The 22,036-nt window shown below is 47.5% G+C and overlaps 1 protein-coding gene across 2 annotated transcripts in view; it reads right to left on the bottom strand.

Moving 5' to 3' along the window:
- The window catches only part of NDRG3 (NDRG family member 3), a 68,100-nt gene that overhangs the window by 22,866 nt on the left and 23,198 nt on the right, over window positions 1-22,036 (bottom strand). For both annotated transcript variants that reach the window (XM_071572674.1, XM_071572675.1), the window contains exons 3-4: window positions 10,187-10,292; window positions 6,634-6,669 (exon numbers count right to left, since the gene is read on the bottom strand). In XM_071572674.1, coding sequence (XP_071428775.1) covers window positions 6,634-6,669; window positions 10,187-10,243 — 93 coding nt within the window. In that variant the 5' untranslated portion in view covers window positions 10,244-10,292. The remainder of the gene's footprint in view (window positions 1-6,633; window positions 6,670-10,186; window positions 10,293-22,036) is intronic.

Genomic DNA, 22,036 nt, shown 5'->3' with positions numbered 1-22,036 from the left:
ATTTGCTTTTCCCTCCCTCCCACCTTACCTTCTACCCCACCCAGCTGGGAAGGGGAAGAGTAGAGCAGCCGGGTGTGCACCTGGCATTCAGCCAAGGGGAACCCATAACAGTGACTGACAGGCTCGGGTTGTGCTCCCAAAGCAGAGATCATGAACTGCTACAACCACACAACACTGAGACCGTTAAGCAGTTCATGACAACACCTACTCGTCTGAGATGGAATAAGATGCTCCATCTCCTGCCCTACCCATGTTTCAAGCAGGAGCTAAAGCTACAACTTTCCTGCACTCCAGTCAAGTATCCAGTGTCATGAGCAGGACACCCAGCACAGATTGAGGAGTACATGGTGCTTCTTACTCCTGCTCTGAGACTGGATCCCCTTCTTCCCCAGCTGAGGCAGGAGATTGGATCTCCTAGATCTGTAATAGTTGAGAGTGAATGAAACCACTGCAGACCAGCTCTCCTCTGCCCAAGGCTGGCAGGGCTGTTGTCTCCCAGCACTCTGCACTGCTATTTTGAGCCAGCAGAATGAGACTGCAGCCTTCCCCGTGGGCGGCACACAGAACAGGCTCATGTCTCTGGCACCTTCCCATCCCTTGGGCACTGGGCTCAAGGTGCCACCACCTGCAGACACACAGCCTTTGTAAACCAGAGGCCTCAGGGGAGACCAAATACACTCACACACAGTGAGTCTGAAGTATTTTGTGTGACTGCGTGACCCCAGATCACTGCAACTCCTCAAGGAACCTGGAAAATAAGCCAAGGGCCATGTTCCCAGCCAAGGACAGTCCTCCTGCTGACATGATGTGCCAAACTGCTTTTCAGTGTCTTGCTGAAGACAATGAACATCTTCAAATCTCCTGAAGAAGGGAAAGCTGGGCCACAGTCTCTGCCTCCAAACCTTCCACATCCACAGCAACTACAACTGAGTCTCACTGTGTTGAGTTAAACCTAGTCTTGCAGTTACTCATTAGTTGCTGGGAGATACTATTAATGAGTGTTGCATAAGGGATCGAAATGGCTTGGTCACTGCTGGTGGAAAGGCACCATTCAAATCCCATTCTCAACCTAAGCACATACATCTGCTTTGCTCTAAGAACTCACTGACAAGAACACAAAAAGCACAGGAACTTCAAACATTCCAGCTGCATAATGAACCTCTTTGGCACACTGTTGCCACAGAATACAGAAAGAAAAAGTAATGTTTAAGTAAACCCCAAGGAAGAATTGTGCACATACATTTAAAAATAAGAATCATGTTTCAGTCCAAGTCCAGCTAGCTAAAACTTTTCAGGACTCAACACTGCAGTTTTCCAGAAAACACAGCTTTTTGATGGAAAATCAGTGATAGAAGGAATGAGAAGAAAAGCTTCCCAAGAAACAAAAGTAATGCAAAAATGTCCAAACTAAAATTTTAGCTTTATAGTATTTGTTGCTGTGATGTCAGAAGTCAAAACCACTACTTCAGTGGTGATGCTAGTTTTAATAGGAATAAGAGCTGCACTAATTCAGCAGCCATTAAGTAAACTTGCTTTCTAGATCAAAACATCTTCTGAGTTGTAATTAATTTCACTCTAGCACTTTGAACAAAACAACACACTGTACAAATCAGAGGGAAATGGTCCTCAATATCCCAAGCAAAACGTTTCAGTACTGCTGAGGACAGTCCCTGTTATTCATACAGAGAAAGCAAACGCTTCCTCAAAGTGCTAAGGCTCTGTGTTATTTCATCACAATAAACAGAAGATGCCTTAAAACATCTTGTATTCAACACCACTGGGCAGCACTCACAAGCTGGCTTTAATTAAACAATGAACACAGTTTCAATTCAACCTCTCCAACATTGGCAAATGCACAGGATGGGATATTTCAATAACCTCTCAACAGCAGATACCATCTCTGACTGCCCAGCAAGCAAAAATAAAGCAAAGAGACTGGACAAAAATAAGAAAACACTTAGAAATCCAGATTAAAAAGCCTCAAACAAATGTATTTCTGAAAAAAATCCTCCAAAACTGAATTGGTAAAAACATGGTCTTATTGAAAAGTGATACTTTCACTAAAAATAAGTGCCAAAAATTCCTCATTGAGGTGTGTCATTAACTGTGCAAACATTGTGCTGTGTTTTACTCTGGGCACAGGCAACTGAGTAACTGCATTTTCCATTAATGCCAGCAAGACATTCAGCAAGTTTTTGTATCGGGAACCTTTAATTCCTTTCCTCCAAGGGTTTATGCATGTCTTTTCTGTTTCAGATGAACCCTGCATGTCCTGCACTTACTTATTCCCACCTCCTCCACACCTTGTGAGCTCCCTGCAAATATTCAGCCAAATTCCAGACCATCTCCACACTCCCTGCAAGGCCCCTTTTGCACAGTGTGTGCTCAAACACTTTCCTGACTTCCTGCTGGTGGGAGGCAGCAGAGGGGAAGTGTCAGCTACACATCAGATCAAATGCCAGCTTATGTCACACTGAAACATAAAGCAGGTTTATGTGGACAGTTTTACAAATATATCAGCATATTCCTTCACTCCTATTTAAAGCAAATCATCTGCAAGAGGGGAGAGCCTTAGGCTGAGACAGAACACCTTCGGCAAGCTGCAGGTGACACTGAAAGCACAGGCACAGCCCTGTTACGACACAGGCCACCACACCATCTGTCCATCCGCAGCCCAGTTTATTCCACCATCTGCCCACGGACCCTGGAAAAAGCCAAGCCTGGATTTCATTAGGGTTCATACAGCTTTCAAGTAAAATGTAGGTCTCAGATTTAGGTTAATACTTTTTAGTTCTGAGAGTAACCTAAATTCATAAAGATTGATATTCATAAATTGATTAAGACTCCTAAGCCCCCATGCTAGCTCTCCATTTCATCTCTGTTGCAGTTACCAGATTACTGGGGTTGTTTAATTGATGGCCAGGCAATATGTCAGGGTTAGCTGGGGTTGCTTGCAGATGTACAGTTTAAGAAAACCAGGGCAGCTGTATCTGGAAAGCAGTTGTACTAGAAAAGCTAAAAGCTTCCTTATACATAATCTCCAAGAGTAACAAATTTCAGAAGCAGGAGGATGCTTGCACTGTTGCCTTTGCCTAGATCTGATCCTAGTAAGTTATTTAAAAATAAAACCAAACACACGAGGAAATTTAATAGACATTCACAATGGCATTATCCCTTTCCCCCAAAGGAAAGGTCTTGCAAATCTTAAAGATACATGTTACCTCCAAAAGTAACACCTGCTAAAGCTGTACAGAAAACAGCGTGGGGAACCCGTGTGCCTGGCACTACACACCTCCCAGAGTCAGTGACAGTGCAAGTGACACGCTCCTAAACTGGGATTAAACCAAATTTCTCCCACTCACAAGCACGGTACAGCTGCAGAGAACATTTTGAAACTCCAGCTTCCAGCCTCAAGGAGGTCTACAGGCACCACGGAACAAACACACACTGAAGCTGGCTGTTACTCCATCTGTATCCAAGGCAAAGCTCTGGCAGGGGCATCAATGAGCTGGGACACAGATCAGCTCAGCTCGTTAGAGCACAGTGCTAATAACACCAGGTGGGTCCAGTACCGGCTGTTCACTTAAGAGTTGGACTCCATGATAGTTGTGTGTCCAGCTCAGAATAGTCTACAAAATTCTGGGATGGACTTACAGCAAATGACCCCGTGGCTGAGGGCACAGAGTAACACAGGGTGAAATAAAACAGCACTCACTCCAGTATGTCAATGTCAATGTCTTATACTGGGGAGCTCAAACTTGACCCGCACTGCCAGCAGGGTTATCAACAGTGCTGACAGAGGCTCACCTTGTCCTTGCCACCCCCTTACCTCACCCCACTGCCTGCAGTCCTGCAAGCACAGCTCAGGATGTGATCAGCCCCAGCCAAAGCCACAGCTTTGTCTCCATTTAAAACAGATATTTTTAACTATTAAAAGAATAAAAGGGTCAGAAATGCAGGTATCACATCACTGATGCCTTGCTCTCATACTGCAAACACTACAATATAAGATACTCCATCCCACAAACCCTTTAATTTCTGCCTTAAACCCCACCAGGTCCTTTGCAGATGATGCTGTTATTGGAAGCTGATTGGAAACTTCACTGCACTGTAACTGGAAACCATCTTCCAGTTATCAGCCTTCTTCAATCTGTGGCCGGTTTGTGCCTGTTCTTTTCAAACTGAGATCCTCCCCAAGGCTCTTCCTCCCTGTGAAACTCAGGACAAAATTAAATCCCTGCCTCAGCCTAGGTGCTTTTAAGTCTTTCTCTGCACAACAGAACCTTCCTTCCCCTGAGAGCCCTGGCAAACTTCTTCACTTCAAATTCCTCTGACACTGTTAGTCACCAGTTTCACAGAGGCCTGGATGTGGCACCTGGATGTGCTTCGCCAGATTAAAAAGCAGCAGTAATTTTCCACAGGACAACACAATAGCTCAATCTCCATGTGTAAGAACTGCTCCTGGTACTAGCAACTCAGGCAGACAACCCAAGGACCCAACTATCCTGGCTGTCAGACTTCAAGCAGAGTCTTCATGCAGCCCTTGGGGCACATTCTAGGTAGGAGCAGGAGGGGAAGGGGGAGTGGGTCAAGCCAGGTGTGCCTTGAAACTGCACCTTATAGGGAGAGATGCCAGAGAAAGGTGAGGTTCAGACATTTACAGTCATGTGAGACACTGTGTTAACATCTCCCTGAAAAAAACCTGTATTCTAAATGAATTACCCAGAGCGCTCCCGGAAGGAGCATCTTGCCTCCTGCCCAACTGTTGCCATGGGCACCAGCTCACTGCTGATCCACAGCAAAGTAGAGAAGCAACAAGTATGTCCTTCCAGGCCCAGCACTCCCCAGAGCCCCCCTCCCTGGCTGCAGCCCACTCAGATCCTCCCAGAGCTCAGCCCTGGGGTGGGCAGGGCACTGAGCCCACAGCAGCACTGGGACACAGTGAGCGTGCAGGTCAGCGACTGCAGCACTGCCTTTCTGTGGGGCTTGCCCAGCCCCAGATCTGGGGCTCTGTTCAAAGAGGGGCACAAAGAGGCTTTGCTTATGGAGGGAAAGCACAGAGCCAAAAGGCAGCAGCCATGCACGGCTCTGTGACAGGGACTCTTTCCCACCTTCCCACTGTGCTCTGGCTCCCAAGACCACAGTGCTCCCAGCCAGGCAAGGCAGGGGCACACCCTGAGCTTTGGTGGGTCAGCAGAAGATTGGTCTCTGCACCAACAGGTTTTTTCCCCTCCTTTTACTTCGGACTCATGAGGACCACGTGGGGCTCAGCACAGGGGCCAACGAACACCATTCTGTTTGTGCCCAGAGCGCTGGGTTATACTTCTGGGTTTGTGGGTTAAAACCAATTTCTCTTTGTATCATTGCATTGATTGCAGTATTTTTATTAAATTGTAACTTCGACTTACAATCTCTTTTGTGTTGGGTTAATTTCTCCTGCCAGTTCACCCTTAAACCAGCACAGCAACATACTCACATTCTTCCCAGTCCTGGCAGGAAGTACCTCTGGTATCTAACACTTACTCAAAGGCACTGCACCTATTTTTACCCATTACCCATCTGACATGGGAGCACACTTTACCTCTAGAGGTGACAGAGAAGATATAGATAAATGGAGACACTATGGTACACAAAAGTATTTAAAACCTGTTATCTACCTTTATTTCAACAGAAAAATCATTGCTTTACACTGTTGCTGCTTCTCAGACTAGACACTAAAGTTATAATGTGCCAAGATTAGTGATTTTTATACTTTGAGGCTTTAAGATAATAATAACAAAACTCAATTAATTGAGTTGCAGCAGCACAGTGGTGTCTATCTGCCCACACGGGGGGTACTTACCCATGATATCAAGAGAAGACAAAAACACAAACTACCTTCATAGGACTGTATTTATCACATTCCTGTTCTGCATAGGCTTGCCCTGAGCACCTCAGGCACAGCAACTTTCCACGCCTGAAGAGAAGGGACAGCTGCTGCCTGCATACCTGCACACTCAGTGAGAAGGCAGCAGGATAATCTAGCATGGGAAATGAGCCTGTGCTCCACAGAATGTCCCCAGGAATCCCAGCACCACTCTCCGCCTCTCACAGAGCATGTCCTCTGTCTTTGATGCCGGAGGAGCAGAGCCACTCCTCTGAAAGGATTATTCCTATGGCAACCAGAGCCACTGGGCTTATCTCTGCACCATCGATAACTCCTGGAAAATGACCATGGCTTTGCTGTGTGAAGACACAGACGCAGCAAAGCAGGGTGCTGTATCTGGGGCAGCTTGGTGACACTTCCATCTCCTCTCAAGATGAATAGATAGAGCATGCAAGCTCCTCTTTTCCCAGACTGTGAACCAGATGGGATGTGACAGAGCTGCAGTTCTTCAGCATAGTGAGTTTTTCCAAAAAGCTGCTTTCCAGAAGACCAGCCATCCTGCAAGATGCTGTATAGCCTTGGCAGAGCAGTCCAGCTCCGCACCTTAGAAATCAGAACAAACTACTTGGCATGAAAGGGTGAAGGGCAATTTCTGCCATTGATTCAACAGGAGCCAAAATTAAGATACAGAGATTTCTTTTTTCATTTCTCTCTCCCTCAACATTACTGCTGAGCCAACCAATCCTTGTCTCCTACACGTGTCTTACCTGACAGTCGAAGTCCTGGAAGTTGCGAGCTGCATTCTGTTAATGAAAAACAGGAAAAAAATAAAAAAATAGTTCAGCTCAGTGCCCCAGAACACTCCCAACATTATGAAAGTTCCCTTCAGAGACCTCTGTGCTAGCATGGTGTCCTAGTTCAGCAGGTGGGACCAGCTATCACTGTGTGGGGGTGATGAAAAGCTGTGTATTCTACCCTCTCTACTCACTTCCCAAGGACAATGGGCCATTAGCAGCAGCTGCCCAGGGCGTCATTAGCACCTTCACACCCAGCCTGGGGGGGGTGTGGCTGCTAATGGGCCATCAACGGTCCAACAAAACCCCATGACTCCCAGAGTTAATCACCCATTGTGTGAGTCCCCGCCCTGGGGGAGGGACTGAGTGCTCCTTGAGGGTACATAAGTGGTGGGTAAGAAGACCTCAGGAACCACTTGTCGGATCCAGAGGAACAGCGGGACCTTGACAGGAGGAGACCACCACTCTCGACCAGACTACAGACATCGCCTGCACCAACAGGTTCTCTCACTTCCTTTTGGCTTTGGATTTGGGGGTAATCACGCGGGTCTCAGCACAAGGGCTAACAAACCCCATTGGGTTTGTCCCCCAGGACACTGGGTTATACTGCTGGGTTTTGTGAGGTGAAAGCAATTTCTCTTTGTGTCAGTGTATTTGTTGTAATATCTTTCATTAAATTGCAACTCTTGACTTATAATTTCTCTTGTTGTGGGTCTATTTTCCCTGCTGGTTTACCTTTAAACCAGCACACATGGTTTAGCATGGCTGCAGCCAGGTCAGCAGCAAAATATGAGACTCATACAAGCAAACCCCCTGTAAGCTCTGCCCATTTCTGCACAGCGACGTTCTGGGGCTGCCTGGAGGCTGCCACCTAAGGGGGCACAGCTGAGCATCGAGCAGAGACTGCACAGAGCAAGAACTGTACCCAGCAAGGGCTGGGTACGGGACTGGGTTTTGTCTGGTCCTGCTGTTCATTAACAGTTTGGATGCAAAGCTCCTAAAGGACTAACCCTGGGATCTTATGTAATGAGCAGAAGGAAACAGGCCATGCAGTCCCTGCTGTGTAGCCACCACCGCAGGCACGGCATCATTGCATGGCACACACAGGGAATCCGCAGGCTGCTGAAAGCCCAGCACAGGGAGCTGGGCCCAGCAGCTCCCAACTGACCCCACGCCCAGCTGAACACTGTCAGCACAGTACACACTTGGCACACTGCAGGCACCTGCCTGCGTGCCCACGTGCTTTGTGAAACACTGACCACTGACAGCTGCCTGTAACGGGCTGAGCAAATCCCTTGAGACAGCATTTCAGCTTATGTGTTTTAGGCTTAACACCTTAGTATTAAAATTACAACCAGGATCACACATGCACAACAGAAACGCTGTGAACATTTCTTGTGGCACCCTCACTCCTCTCCATGTGTAAACACATGGCCCTGTTTTCTTCCGCGTTAGCAAGAACAGGGGTTGCTATCTGCATTCTGCAGTTTGGGACATTTGAGATATCTGCAAAACTGTTTTAAGAATCCACTACCCCCTTTCCTTGTCTATGTTAAGTACTGAACAGTGACCACATTTTGAGTGTGACATGGCATGAGTATTAAGACACCAGAGCTCTCTCTGTATACAGCAGCCTTTGTATCTGAAGAGTTCATGAGTACTCACCCATTAACACCTTAAGAGTTTTACTGTACTATTTCTGGCCATTAATCTATGCTGGCTCAAACTCCTCTATCTAAAGGCAGTTGGTCAGTAAAAATCTTAATATTAACTGCCAGCTCAACAGATTTTGGACTCTGATATGCTGCACAGAAGAGCAGGTTATGGCACCACACCCACATGCTCCATAAACTGACTAAAAAGCACACATGTATTATTTCAACCTTTAAAGCCTTACTCAGGGACAGACCTTGGAGTTGTCCACTCTCTGAGGTCCTCCTTTTGTCAAAACAAAGTGTAAAAAGGAGAGCCTTAGAACACTTCTCTTCCCATGCAGTACTGAGGATGGTTCTGGAGCTACCCTATGTATTTTTCCCTACTGAGGTACTCTATACTTCCTGTAACTTCAAAACTGAGTCAAGGAAAGCAGGTATCACTCTGTATGTGCCCTTCTGTGTGCTGGTTAATATCAAGTGCACTGCATTTGAACCAGAACTGACACCACAGCCAGAACTGGATGGGACTGACCAGGCAATACTTGACAAGAGACTGAAAGCTTGAAAAGTGAAAGCTACTTTGTTTTGGCATACTTTAATACCTCCTTAGGTCAGCTGACTGAAGCAAGGGCAATCCACCCTCTTGAATTCAAACATGGAAAATCCCAGGAGAATCATGAGCAAGATCTGGGGCACTGCATTTAGGAAGCTTGTCTTCTGTACATGTTTACCTCTGTTTTGAAGTCACAAATGATTCTCAAGGTCTTTATTTTCATCTGCTGGTCTTTGTACTTCCAAAACTCACCTCCCAGGAAACATTTTAAGAAACTGTGTTGAGGCAGCCCAGCAGTCAGCACTACTCTGTCAGAACAGGAAGCTGCACTGCAGATTTCAGCTGAATTTTTACATTTCCCAGATACTAAACAGATATGCTAAAACAGTAGAGAAATGAGGGAACACTAATCAGTAGATACTAAAACATAGCAGAATTTCAGAGATTTCACCCATTTGGGGGCACAGCGCAGTCTCGGGCAAGCACACAGAGTGGACAAAGCACCACAGCCCTTTGGCAGCTCAAGCCAGTTCTTGATGTCAAGCATTAAACAGCAAAGTGTTGGGAACTGCTTCCCATACCCTGGGCTTGGCTGTGAGCTCTGGAAAGTGACCAAACTGCACTGCTCATAACCACAGTTTGCAGATCTCATTGGGATGCCTGTAATGACTTAAGCACTCAGAACAGCAGTTTGTGGCAGAATCTGGGGAGGCCAGGGCTCTCCTAAAGCCCAGATGGCTCTTCTCCAGCCCACAAAAGAGAGAGTGAAAGCTCTACAATGCAATGATTTTCCAAAGTCTCAGTATTGCATGAATCTGGACTGCCCTATCTGAGCTCTGGAGACATTAAAAGAAAACAGCTCTCTGTTACTAAATGCAGAGAGCCAGGGCTGTTTTGGGTGTCAAAACACTAAAGGGCCATTTAAGACAAAATATTTTAAACAATAAAAGTAAGAATAAAGGAAAATAGGATACAATCCAATATTTCTCTAACACGGAGAAACTTACTAGATGTTCTACAGCTATGCCAGGTCAGGAATGGGATCACTTTTCCAGTTTCTGCCCAGCCTTTGTAAATCCTCAGTACAGGCATGACATACTCTTTGGTCAAGACTCCAAACTGACCTGAACTGTGGTGGTCTGTCATTCCCTGAGACTTGGAAGTGTGTGGTGGTAAATTACCAGAGTGGGGAAGAATTGACTGTTTTTCAGTACTTAAGGTACTTTAAGCTGTAAACAGATCCTGACAATCAGGGCTCTTTGCCAGACACAAAGTCAGCCTGGGTACATGTGTGAGAACAAAGCAGCAGCTGCATTACCTTGTCATTCAGGAGCGGTTTGATCTCTGTCAGCTGAACATCCTGCAGTTCATCCATGGTGCTGGAACTGAAGCCAGTTAATCCTCAGAGCAGCAAATGGGTGACTCTGAAACAGAGACATATTGTCATAAACAGCATTACAAGTGAGGCTAGTCAAAGAAAGCTTTGAGATTTTTTCATCACACTTGTCTGTACTGCAAATGAAGCCTGCAAGAAGCTGATTCTTGATGCAACACAAGGCACCTGTAAGTGCAGAAGGCAAACTCACTCAGGGTCAAACTGTGTCAGTTACTCCTTGTCCTGCCCACTGAAAGCTGCCCCTGGAAGCTCAGGCCTTTCTGCTGAGAAAGTCTGAATCCACTTCCATGCCTCGCTGGTACTTCAGCCATAGCGCCTGGAAGTGAACTGGAAATCCCTTGATCAGCAGCGACAAACTGTGTTTGGTATGTGGTAACACTGACTTACCCCTGCCACGACCAACAGCCCCGAACCCCAGTGTCCTGCCACCAAAGGCAAGGCTCTGCTGCACCCACAAGACACACAGCCAAAGCTCCACCCACACAGGGGAGGCAGAGGTGTAGAGATCCAAGCTCGTGGACAGAACACAGGAGAGTCCAGAACCCAGGGCAGCCCTTGTACAAGGTGGGATGTTGTTACACTCTGAGCTCGCTCTGGGAGTTTTTAAAGGGGTTTAGGTGTTAGATTCCCTCTTGGCAGCACACAGGAGAAAACAAGGAAGTTCTCAGGAGGCTGAGTAACAAATTTTACCTGCAAACTTTAGAACATTAAGGTGGAACAAGGTACTTGGAAAATTTTAAACCAACATCCAATCCAAGAAAGGCACTTCAGAAAGCATTGACTTAGCAAACTCTAACCCGTCCAACCTTAGGGTATCCAGACTTCGAGACAAGCAAGGGAGAGGGAGAGAGAGGGAGAAGGCAAAATGAGAGCCAAAGATGAATAGTCACTGCCTTGACCCAGCAAGGTCTCAGCCGCTGACAGGTCCAAGGCAGTGGGATGTGCCAGCATCACACCTGTGCCACTGCTTCTCTCTGCCCTCTGCAGGTGGGGCTTTCTGGGTGCCAGTGGCTTGATAGCCACGTTGGGACTGGAGCAGAGGCTTCAGTGGGGGGATGTGGAGCACTGACCACCCACCTACACAGGCCTTGCCCTATCCCTCCCCACCTTAGCTGTTGTTCTAGCCAGTAATCATTTCTCCAGCCCCCTACAGATATAAAAATGGTCCCCAGACGTGGCTGGTCCAGTGGAACATGTGCAGGTAACACTGTTAACTGGGCACCCCAAACAGTCAGATGGTGCAGAGTCAGCAAAGGGAAATAAAAACCGTAATCAGCACTATGTGAGGCTGCCATATGTCTGTGGGAAATCATTGCTGCCACAGAGACAGAAGAGGAATCTTCCTGTGTAACAGCAACGTGGATGGAGGAAAATGTGGCTGAGTTTACCAGGGATTTAATGGTTGCTCTAGAGGCTCTAGCTGTGTTTCTAGACAGAAGAATTTCTAGAGCAAGCAGTTGCAGCAATATGAGGATGGCTCTGGCGAGAGATGATCCTGCCTGATGGTGGAGGCTAACTGGTTGTTCAGGAAAACTGTACCTGTTACTGCAGATGAAATAAAGGAAGCCACAAACAGAAAGAAGTGTGTGGTGGACTTCCTGGGCATCAGCTGAGTGTGCTAGGAAAAGACTCTTGAATACTATCACAAAACAAATTCTTTGTCCAAGACATTACAGCCTACTAATCACAGAAGAAAAAAGGTGGAAAAAGAACAAGTGTGTTCTCCAGCCACCTTAATTCCACACAAATATGTCCTGCCCTCGGAAGGAGGGGTCCCCCTCAGCCCAAATGCTGTGCAAAGCTGCACCCTTTGTGCCAGGACTAACACTGACGTGGTTGAAGCCAGTCTGGCACAAAACAAATCAAGACAAAATGCCTTTTCCCTCTGAAATCAGCCATAGCAACTTCCCTCTCTCTTATCTCCTTTGCTTTGGGAAACTTTAAATTATTCTTCTTTTTCAGATTTTTTGCCATAAAACATACCACTTACGAGAGTTTCAAGAAACCAGATAACCTAGAGGCAATAACCCCCTTACCCCACACTGAATGTTTATTCAGAGGAGGTGTAAGAGTCATTAAGCACTGTAAGCCCCAGAGGAAACTTGGTTACTGTCGTTCTGATAAGACATTATGGAACAAAACAAATATTTTCTTCCAAGGAGTTACAACTTTCATATACACTGGGGCTGATGAAGAGCTCAACATCTACCAGGTTCTCCCCAAGACAGCATCCCATGAGGTTACAGACACAAAAGGAGCTTCCAATAAGCATCACAAAGCTTATCTGCAGATAAGCAGTCTAGAATGACCACCTTCACCTTATTATCTGGACAGTGCATCCCTTCTCTGAGGCTCCTTGGAAAAGACACCTGTTGGGCCCCACGGCAGGCAGGAATGTGATGCTTATTCTTGGGGTCACCCAAGAGACCAAGAAGTTGTCCTTCTCTCCAAAGGGATTAAAAGACTGTGCACACACAGGCCACCGTTCTCTGTGGGTTTTTATACACAAGGGAGTATAAAGTTCCTGAGACTTAGGTTCACATCTTGCCTTTTTGCATAAAGCAGAGTCTCCAGGGAAGCAGGGCATCAATAACCCTCTTTACCAAGCTCTGACTGATCAAAGAACATCTCAGAGCACCAACTGCTCTGCATGAGATTGCTCAAAGAGAGCTTTGCTAAAGCCTTGCAGATATTTCTCCTAGCTTCCCCCTGGCTTTACAAAGAACAACAACCCCCAGAGAGCCCTGGGATGCATCCTGTGTAAACCTGCCCAGGGACACCATTTGCTGTCAGTGCAAGCATGTCCATCAAGTGTGCCAAGTCTAGAGAGGGGCAGATACACATTCTGTAAATCCCATGCACTTCTTTGTTAATCATTTATAACATGAGAAGAATAAAACCCTAACTTCAGTAGGGGTTCAAAGCAAGGATTATCAAATGCTTTTCTCTCATCAACTTTGATTTCATACTTGGCCCTCTAGATGCAATTACAGTGCACACAATAAACATCACTCTGAAATTAATCTGATGTCTATCATCCTGCTCCACTACTGCTCCAAATGGTGCCTCAGGGGAAGGGGGGTCTCTCTGGCAAACTGCTGTGTTACCCACAATGGGCACTGCTTGTTGACACGTTCTCAAAGCAAGCTGAGCAGCAGGAAGAAAGGCTGCTGTTTTGTGTGCTGAGCTGAGAATTAAATTAAACTTCCTTGAGAGAGAGGAGACAACCTTCCTTATCACCAACTGTCTCGGTTTGAGGGGAAAAACCAAAATGTTTTACCCACAAGCAGGGGAGGGGCCTCCTCCTCAATAATCACCCCACTCTTTATCAAATTTAAGAAAAGGAATTTTAATACAAGAAGGATAACTGCTATATATATATATATATATATGTAAACAGACTAGTGCAACCCACTTCCCCAACACCATAAGAGGAAAAAAAAAACAACAACAACAAAACCCAGCAGGTTTTCCTCCGGGAGAAAAGGTTATACTTAAGTGTCCTTGTCACAGCCCGCTGGCTGCAGAGTGAGTTTCAGTCCCTCTCCAGCGAAACAGACGAGCAGTGGGCTTTCAGATGGACTCAGTCTCTTTCCCTTGTGTTCCCCGTCCAAGAAGCAGAAAAGGTACGAGCGACCAGCAGCAAATCCAAGGCAGGTAGCAGCACGGCAGGAAAAAGTAATCCGAAGTAGGCAGCGGCAAGACAGCCAGGGAAAACCCCAGCAGTAACCAGCAGGGCAGCCTGCCTCCTTGGAGCCCCCACTCCCCCGTTCCGCCGAGCCAAGACTGAGGAGAATATCCAAAAAAAAAAACCAAAAGAGACAAACCTGCCCCCACCCCAGCGATCACAGTTAACTACTTCTTTTGTCAACCGCTGGCCTGGGCAGTTAAGTGGCAGGGGAGAGAATTTACATAATAATCCCAAACTACAACATTATCCACCCCTAAATTCTCTTCCATGCCGATACTCTACATTAAACTTAAATTTTCTTTCAAATAATTAAGTGTTTACAAATACAGTAATATGAGTCGTTTACCCAGAGATAAGTTCCCCTTGAGGTACACATCGTGTCTCTCCATCTTCCTGCATCACCCACCAGGTGGAACCAGATCCTTGAGCAAAGACAACCCCACGAATGGGTTTGCCTTTGCCTGAGGCAGGGTTGATCCAGACTGTTTTCCCTAGCATACCTCTCAGGTGTATTACAGGGACTTTGTCTCCATCTACAGTGTGAAGGGGTTCTGATTGGGCAGGGCCGGCTCGATTGACAGAGCCTCTAGTGTTGACTAGCCATGTAGCCTTTGCTAAGTGTTGATCCCAGTGTTTGAAAGTCCCTCCACCCAACGCCTTTAAAGTGGTTTTCAACAGTCCATTACACCGCTCAACTTTCCCGGCAGCTGGTGCATGGTAGGGGATATGATACACCCACTCAATGCCATGTTCTCTCGCCCAGGTAGCAACTAAGCTGTTTTTGAAATGAGTTCCATTATCTGACTCAATTCGTTCTGGGGTGCCATGTCGCCACAGCACTTGTTTTTCCAGGCCTAGGATGGTGTTCCGAGCAGTGGCGTGAGGCACTGGGTGTGTCTCCAGCCACCCTGTGGTTGCTTCCACCATGGTGAGCACATAGCGCTTGCCTTGGCGGGTCTGTGGCAGTGTGATGTAGTCAACCTGCCAGGCCTCCCCGTACTTATACTTATCCCAGCGTCCACCATACCACAGGGGCTTCACTCTCTTAGCCTGCTTAATGGCAGCACATGTCTCACAGTCGTGGATAACCTGAGAGATAATGTCCATGGTTAAATCCACCCCTCGGTCTCGTGCCCATTTATAAGTGGCATCTCTGCCCTGATGGCCCGAGGCATCATGGGCCCATCGAGCCAAGAACAGCTCTCCCTTGTGCTGCCAGTCCAGATCTGTCTGTGATACTTTCACTTGCGCAGCTCGGTCTGCCTGTTGGTTGTTGAGATGTTCCTCATTGGCCCGATTTTTGGGCACGTGTGCGTCTACGTGGCGGACTCTCACAATCAGCTTCTCTACTCGGGTGGCAATATCTTGCCATATATCGGCAGCCCAGATGGGTTTCCCTCTGCGTTTCCAATTGGTTTTCTTCCATCGGTCTAACCATCCCCAGAGAGCATTGGCCACCATCCATGAGTCGGTGTAGAGGTAAAGCTTTGGCCATTTCTCTCGTTCAGCAATGTCCAGGGCCAACTGCACGGCTTTAAGCTCTGCAAACTGACTCGACCCACCTTCTCCTTCAGTAGCTTCTGCAACTTGTCGTGTGGGACTCCATACAGCTGCTTTCCATTTGCGATTAGTCCCTACAATGCGACAGGAGCCATCGGTGAAGAGGGCGTAGCGTATTTCCTCTTTTGGCAATTGATTGTATGGTGGAGCTTCTTCCGCACGTGTCACCTGCTCTTCCTCTTCATCTGCTAGACCAAAATTTTCACCTTCAGGCCAGTTTGTGATGATTTCCAGGATCCCAGGGCGATTTGATTTTCCTATACGGGCGCGCTGCGTAATCAGGGCAATCCACTTGCTCCAGGTAGCATCAGTGGCGTGATGTGTAGAGGCAGCCTGTCCTGACAACATCCACTTCAGCACTGGTAGCCGAGGTGCCAGAAACAGCTGTGCTTCTGTGCCAATCACCTCTGAGGCGGCTTGGACTCCTTCATAGGCGGCTAGGATCTCTTTCTCTGTGGGGGTATAGTTGGCTTCAGATCCTCTGTAGCCTCGGCTCCAGAATCCAAGTGGTCGGCCTCGAGTCTCACCAGGCACCTTCTGCCAAAGGCTCCAAGACAGGCCATTATTCCCGGCGGCGGAGTAGAGCATGTTCTGTACGTCTGGTCCTGTCCTGACTGGTCCAAGGGCTACAGCCTGAGCAATCTCATGCTTGATCTGGTCAAAGGCTTGTTGCTGCTCAGGGCCCCAGTGGAAATCATTCTTCTTACGGGTTACCAAGTAGAGAGGGCTTACGATCTGACTGTATGCTGGGATATGCATCCTCCAGAACCCTATGGCACCCAGGAAGGCTTGTGTTTCCTTTTTGCTGGTAGGTGGAGACATTGCTGTGATCTTATTGATGACTTCTGTTGGAATCTGACGGCGTCCATCCTGCCACTTCACTCCCAGGAACTGGATCTCTTGGGCTGGTCCCTTAACCTTACTCCGTTTGATGGCAAAGCCAGCTCCCAAAAGGATCTGGATGATTTTCTCTCCTTTCTGAAAAACCTCTTCTGCTGTGTCCCCCCACACAATGATGTCATCAATGTATTGCAGGTGTTCTGGAGCCTCACCCTTCTCCAGTGCAGTCTGGATCAGTCCATGACAGATGGTGGGACTGTGTTTCCACCCCTGGGGTAGTCGGTTCCAGGTGTACTGCACGCCCCTCCAGGTGAAAGCAAACTGTGGCCTGCACTCTGGTGCCAGAGGAATGGAGAAGAACGCATTAGCAATGTCAATAGTGGCATACCACTTTGCTGCCCTGGACTCCAGTTCATACTGGAGCTCCAGCATGTCCGGCACAGCGGCACTCAGCGGTGGGGTAACTTCATTCAAGCCACGATAGTCCACAGTCAATCTCCATTCTCCATCAGACTTATGCACAGGCCAGATGGGGCTGTTGAAGGGTGAGTGGGTTTTGCTGACCACCCCTTGGCTCTCCAGTTCACGGATCATCTTATGGATGGGGATCACAGCATCACGGTTCGTTCGGTATTGCCGACGGTGCACTGTCGTGGTGGCAATTGGCACTTGCTGTTCCTCAACTTTCAACAGTCCAACAGCAGAAGGACTTTCTGAGAGACCTGGCAATGAGTTCAATTGTTCAATCCCTTCTGTCTGTACAGTGGCTATTCCAAAAGCCCATCTATGCCCCTTTGGGTCCTTAAAATATCCATTCCTGAGGTAGTCAATGCCCAGGATACATGGGGCGGCTGGACCAGTCACAATGGGGTGTTTCTGCCAATCTCTCCCTGTCAAGCTCACTTCAGCTTCTAGCACAGTCAACTCTTGAGATCCCCCTGTCACCCCAGAAATAGAAATAGTTTCTGAGCCCACATGTCCTGATGGCATTAATGTGCATTGAGCGCCAGTATCAACCAAAGCCTTATACTTTTGTGGGTCTGATGTACCAGGCCATCGAATCCACACAGTCCAATAGACACGGTTGTCCCGTGCCTCTACCTGGCTAGAGGCAGGGCCCCTCTAACACTGATCCTGGTCATAGCGGTCAGAACCTTTTCTCGATGAGTACACCTGGGAGGTGCCCTCCTGTGGGTCAGATTCTTGCCCGTGGGAAACTGGGACTGCACTTACTCTCACTGACCTTCTTCCATTCTCCTTCAGTTCTTGTACTCGGGCTGCAAGGGCACGGGTGGGTTTCCCATCCCACCGTCCCATGTCTTCTCCATGTTTGGCCAGGAAGTACCACATCTCAGTTCGTGAGGTCTGTCCACTTCCTCTGGCTGGGGGGCGTCTGGCTCTGACTTCAGAGGTTCTCATTCGCACTGGTGCCACTTGGAGACTTTCCCTAATTTCCTCTCTGATCGCTTTTACCTCTGCAGGCAGCGTCTTGAGACTCTCAACCAATGTCTCTACAGCAGAAATACGGGCCTGCATTGGGCTGTGGGTCATGCTTTCATATATCCGGAGCTTATTTGCTACTGCGCCCACTGTTTCATGGTTCTCTTCCCTATACATGGATGCCAGGAAATCGGTGTATTCAGCTGGCCCCGAGCGTGAAAGGTCCCACCACATATGTGGTGTGCATCTGACCTTGTCAGGGTCATTATTGGCTTGCCCACCTCTTCCAAAAAGCACGTCCATCATTGCCATCTCCCTCAGACGTAAAATTCCTTCTTCCATCGTCTTCCAAGTCTTCCTAATATGATGTTCCTGCAGGATTTCTCTATAAACAAACTTCTCTCTTACACTCGTTAGAAGTCGTGCCCAGAGTGAAAGGGGCTTTGATTCCCTCACGAACACCTGTTCAATAGCCACGTCCTGGGCCAGAGCCCCCAAAAACCTGGCTTCAGCACCATCCAGTTGTAAGGTTTCACCCATAAGGTCCCAAACTCGGATCAACCAAGTCAGGATGGGCTCACCCGGGTGTCGAGCAATGTCTTTCCGCAAACTACGGAGATTATCAAATGACAATGACTCAGTGATGATCTCAGGCTCTGGGTCTGCTTGCTGTGGAGGTGCAGCAGCCCCCTCATCGTCTGCTGGATGGTCTAATTTGGTCTTATATTTCCTTTTCTGAATAGGGGCAACTTCCATAGGCTTGGCCTGTCCTCCTGGTTTAGCCTCATCCTTTTCTCCCTTCACTGTGGCATCAGGGGTTTTATTCTCTCGCTTTTCCCCCTTCACTGGGCTAGGTTTCTGAATGCATTCTGGAAAAGCCCTGGCCCTACCTTCAAACATTCTGTAAGCTGCAGGGATACAACCCTGCAGAAAAACCATAAAGAGCAAGATATCTCTGGCATCCAGGGAGAATTTAAACATCTCAAAAGCTGTTGTAGCAGACTTGAATGGGGAATGGACAAAGGGTTGGGAGAAGAGATTCCCCTTTGTTCCTTCCCAAGGGTCCGTACTATTATCACTGAATCCCCAGAGGTAGCAGCTTAGGTTGCGGCAGGAAAACAGCCTGGAGAGCACCACCCACATGACATCCAAAGGCATCGAATTCATGGCACCATAAATCCAGAGTAAGAACTCAATAATAATTGCGGCTATTTGAGTTTTGCTCATTGATTTGTTGATAAGACTTAAACCTGCCGCTCCTTTTGGCATGAATTTGTACCAACAAAAAGCCAATATATTATACAGGATGGTCCTGATGAACTCTAAGCTCAAGACCCACATGGTGCCACAAAATAGCAGTTATCCTTCTTTGTTTACAAGCCCCACACGTTGGGCGCCAAGAAATGTCTCGGTTTGAGGGGAAAAACCAAAATGTTTTACCCACAAGCAGGGGAGGGGCCTCCTCCTCAATAATCACCCCACTCTTTATCAAATTTAAGAAAAGGAATTTTAATACAAGAAGGATAACTGCTATATATATATATATATATATGTAAACAGACTAGTGCAACCCACTTCCCCAACACCATAAGAGGAAAAAAAAAACAACAACAACAAAACCCAGCAGGTTTTCCTCCGGGAGAAAAGGTTATACTTAAGTGTCCTTGTCACAGCCCGCTGGCTGCAGAGTGAGTTTCAGTCCCTCTCCAGCGAAACAGACGAGCAGTGGGCTTTCAGATGGACTCAGTCTCTTTCCCTTGTGTTCCCCGTCCAAGAAGCAGAAAAGGTACGAGCGACCAGCAGCAAATCCAAGGCAGGTAGCAGCACGGCAGGAAAAAGTAATCCGAAGTAGGCAGCGGCAAGACAGCCAGGGAAAACCCCAGCAGTAACCAGCAGGGCAGCCTGCCTCCTTGGAGCCCCCACTCCCCCGTTCCGCCGAGCCAAGACTGAGGAGAATATCCAAAAAAAAAAACCAAAAGAGACAAACCTGCCCCCACCCCAGCGATCACAGTTAACTACTTCTTTTGTCAACCGCTGGCCTGGGCAGTTAAGTGGCAGGGGAGAGAATTTACATAATAATCCCAAACTACAACACCAACTGGGCTCAAATAGCTGGGAAAACTTCTGCAGGGGAGTTCCTAGAGGAGCAAGAGCCCTGCCCTGCAGTGAGTCTGCAGCACAGTCAGCCTGGGAGGGTCCTCTGCTCTCATCCAGGAGCGAGACCTCCGAAGGGACCAGAGGGAACCTAATGCTGAGGGGAGCCAGGAAGCCACTGAAAAATGCTGAACTGATATAAAAATCACACAGAAAGATTAAACCTGCACAGTCTCACACAACCAGATGGTAGATTTTTTTTCCTAAACATTTTGATTCTACACCTATTCATCCAGCAAATTTGATTTTTTTTTTCTGCTTTCCTAGAAAGTTAAAGCTTTTTGAAGGGAAAGGTACAGGTGGCACCCATCACTGGCTGCAAGCAGCTTTTTTTAGCTTGCTGAACCAGCTCCTCCCAATCCACTCACTTGTGACCTCTCCACGAAACGGCTGTCACAGCCTCAGGATGTCACTTCAATCCGTTCAGAGGATATTCTGCAGGGAGACATGTGCACTTTTCCAAAGGTCTCAGCAAGCTCAGTATGATTGCCCTGGACTGACTCTGGGTAACTTGTGATCACAGCACAAGATCTGACTCGCTCTACAGGACTATTTGCCCTAACTTCATGCCATGCCAACAGCAACGTGCCTTTCTGTTTGAGACACGGCAAAGGGGCACATTGGAGCAAAAAAGGCCACAAAAACTTCTCAAAAGAGAATGCTTTGTAGCAGAGACCTTGTAAAGCACCTCTCCAAGTGCAGAGGCAAAGGGAAGGGTGGGATGTTGGTGATCTGGGCTATCCTCTGCTTCAGCCATGTTAAAGACACCCTGTAAAAGCTCTGCGGACATGTCTGCCCAGGAAACAATCAAATTTCTCCCTCCACTCCTGTTATTTAAAGAGACAAACCCATCATTTCATAAGTTGACACAACAAAGAAGCATAAATATTCATAGCACTCAAAAGAGCTCTATATAAGACAGGCTACAAGCAAAGCAAAAGATTTGCCTGGAATGATCCTTGTATAAATCATACATTTTTTCTATAAATGTCTCTGCACCAAGTGCTCGGTAAGTATTCCTCTTGCCTCTATTTATATATTACTATAAATACGCTCAAATCCCCCAACTGAAACCATCCATCCCTTTCCAAAGGTTTCCTGAAGGCTGGAGTAGACTCTTGGAAAATCAGTAAGAATCCAGGAGAGATGTGGTGAATCATTAAGCATGGAGACAAGAATCAGGGCAGAGGACAGAAGGCTACAAATCCAAGGCTGGTGAGCCTCAGAAAGCAAGCATTTACCTATAAATAGGATCTGAAATCCATGTTTCTGCACTCACTCCAAGATAAAGCTGCTCTCAATTTACATCATTTCAACATACAAAGGAAGAAGTTGCAGTAAAGTAAGTTCAGGAAGTCAAGAGCACGAGTGCCACAGCCCTGTGCCAGCCGAGCGTGACCTGCGGGGACCGCGGCTCTGGCTCCTCTTGCCAAGGCTCTGCCCTTCTGCTTCCCACAGGCGTAGGAGCTGCAAGAGCTGCATCTGGAATTCAACTGTTTGCCTATGGAGGTGCAATTTCTCACGCTGTTAAGGAACTCAGTGCAATAAAACCTTGCATTCAGAGGCTGAAAATTCTTGTTCGACCATCGTAACTCGAATAGAGCTTCTAATTTGTTACCTCTATAGCCTGTAATACTCCTGCTTTGTATGGTGTAACCATACTGGGGCAAAATCACACCAATCAGTTACCAAGCTATGCTGCAAAGCATAAAATCATTAAATGTATTAAATGTATCTAAACGTATGCTCCCTGGTCTGGCAGCCCAACAGAGGCCATCAGAAGAAGCTTCTCTGTAGCGACTGATGGCACTCACAGCCATCACAGTCTGGGTTGGGTTCCTGCGAACCACTCTGGCACAGCTGCCCACTGCCTGCAGGATGGAAAGCAGAAATGCTGCTCCCAGGCACAGCTGCCCACTGCCTGCAGGATGGAAAGCAGAAATGCTGCTCCCAGGCACAGCTGCCCACTGCCTGCAGGATGGAAAGCAGAAATGCTGCTCCCAGGCGTGCAAAGAACAATGGGGAAAACCCCAGGATTTGCAGCCCATACCAGAACTCAAATACACTTTCCACAGTCTGCAGGTTTG

The sequence above is a fragment of the Pithys albifrons genome, chromosome 18 (assembly GCF_047495875.1).
Source record: "Pithys albifrons albifrons isolate INPA30051 chromosome 18, PitAlb_v1, whole genome shotgun sequence".
Taxonomy (NCBI): Eukaryota; Metazoa; Chordata; class Aves; order Passeriformes; family Thamnophilidae; genus Pithys; species Pithys albifrons.
Note: the sequence above shows the minus strand (reverse complement) of the source record. Positions and strands in the feature narration are given on the sequence as shown.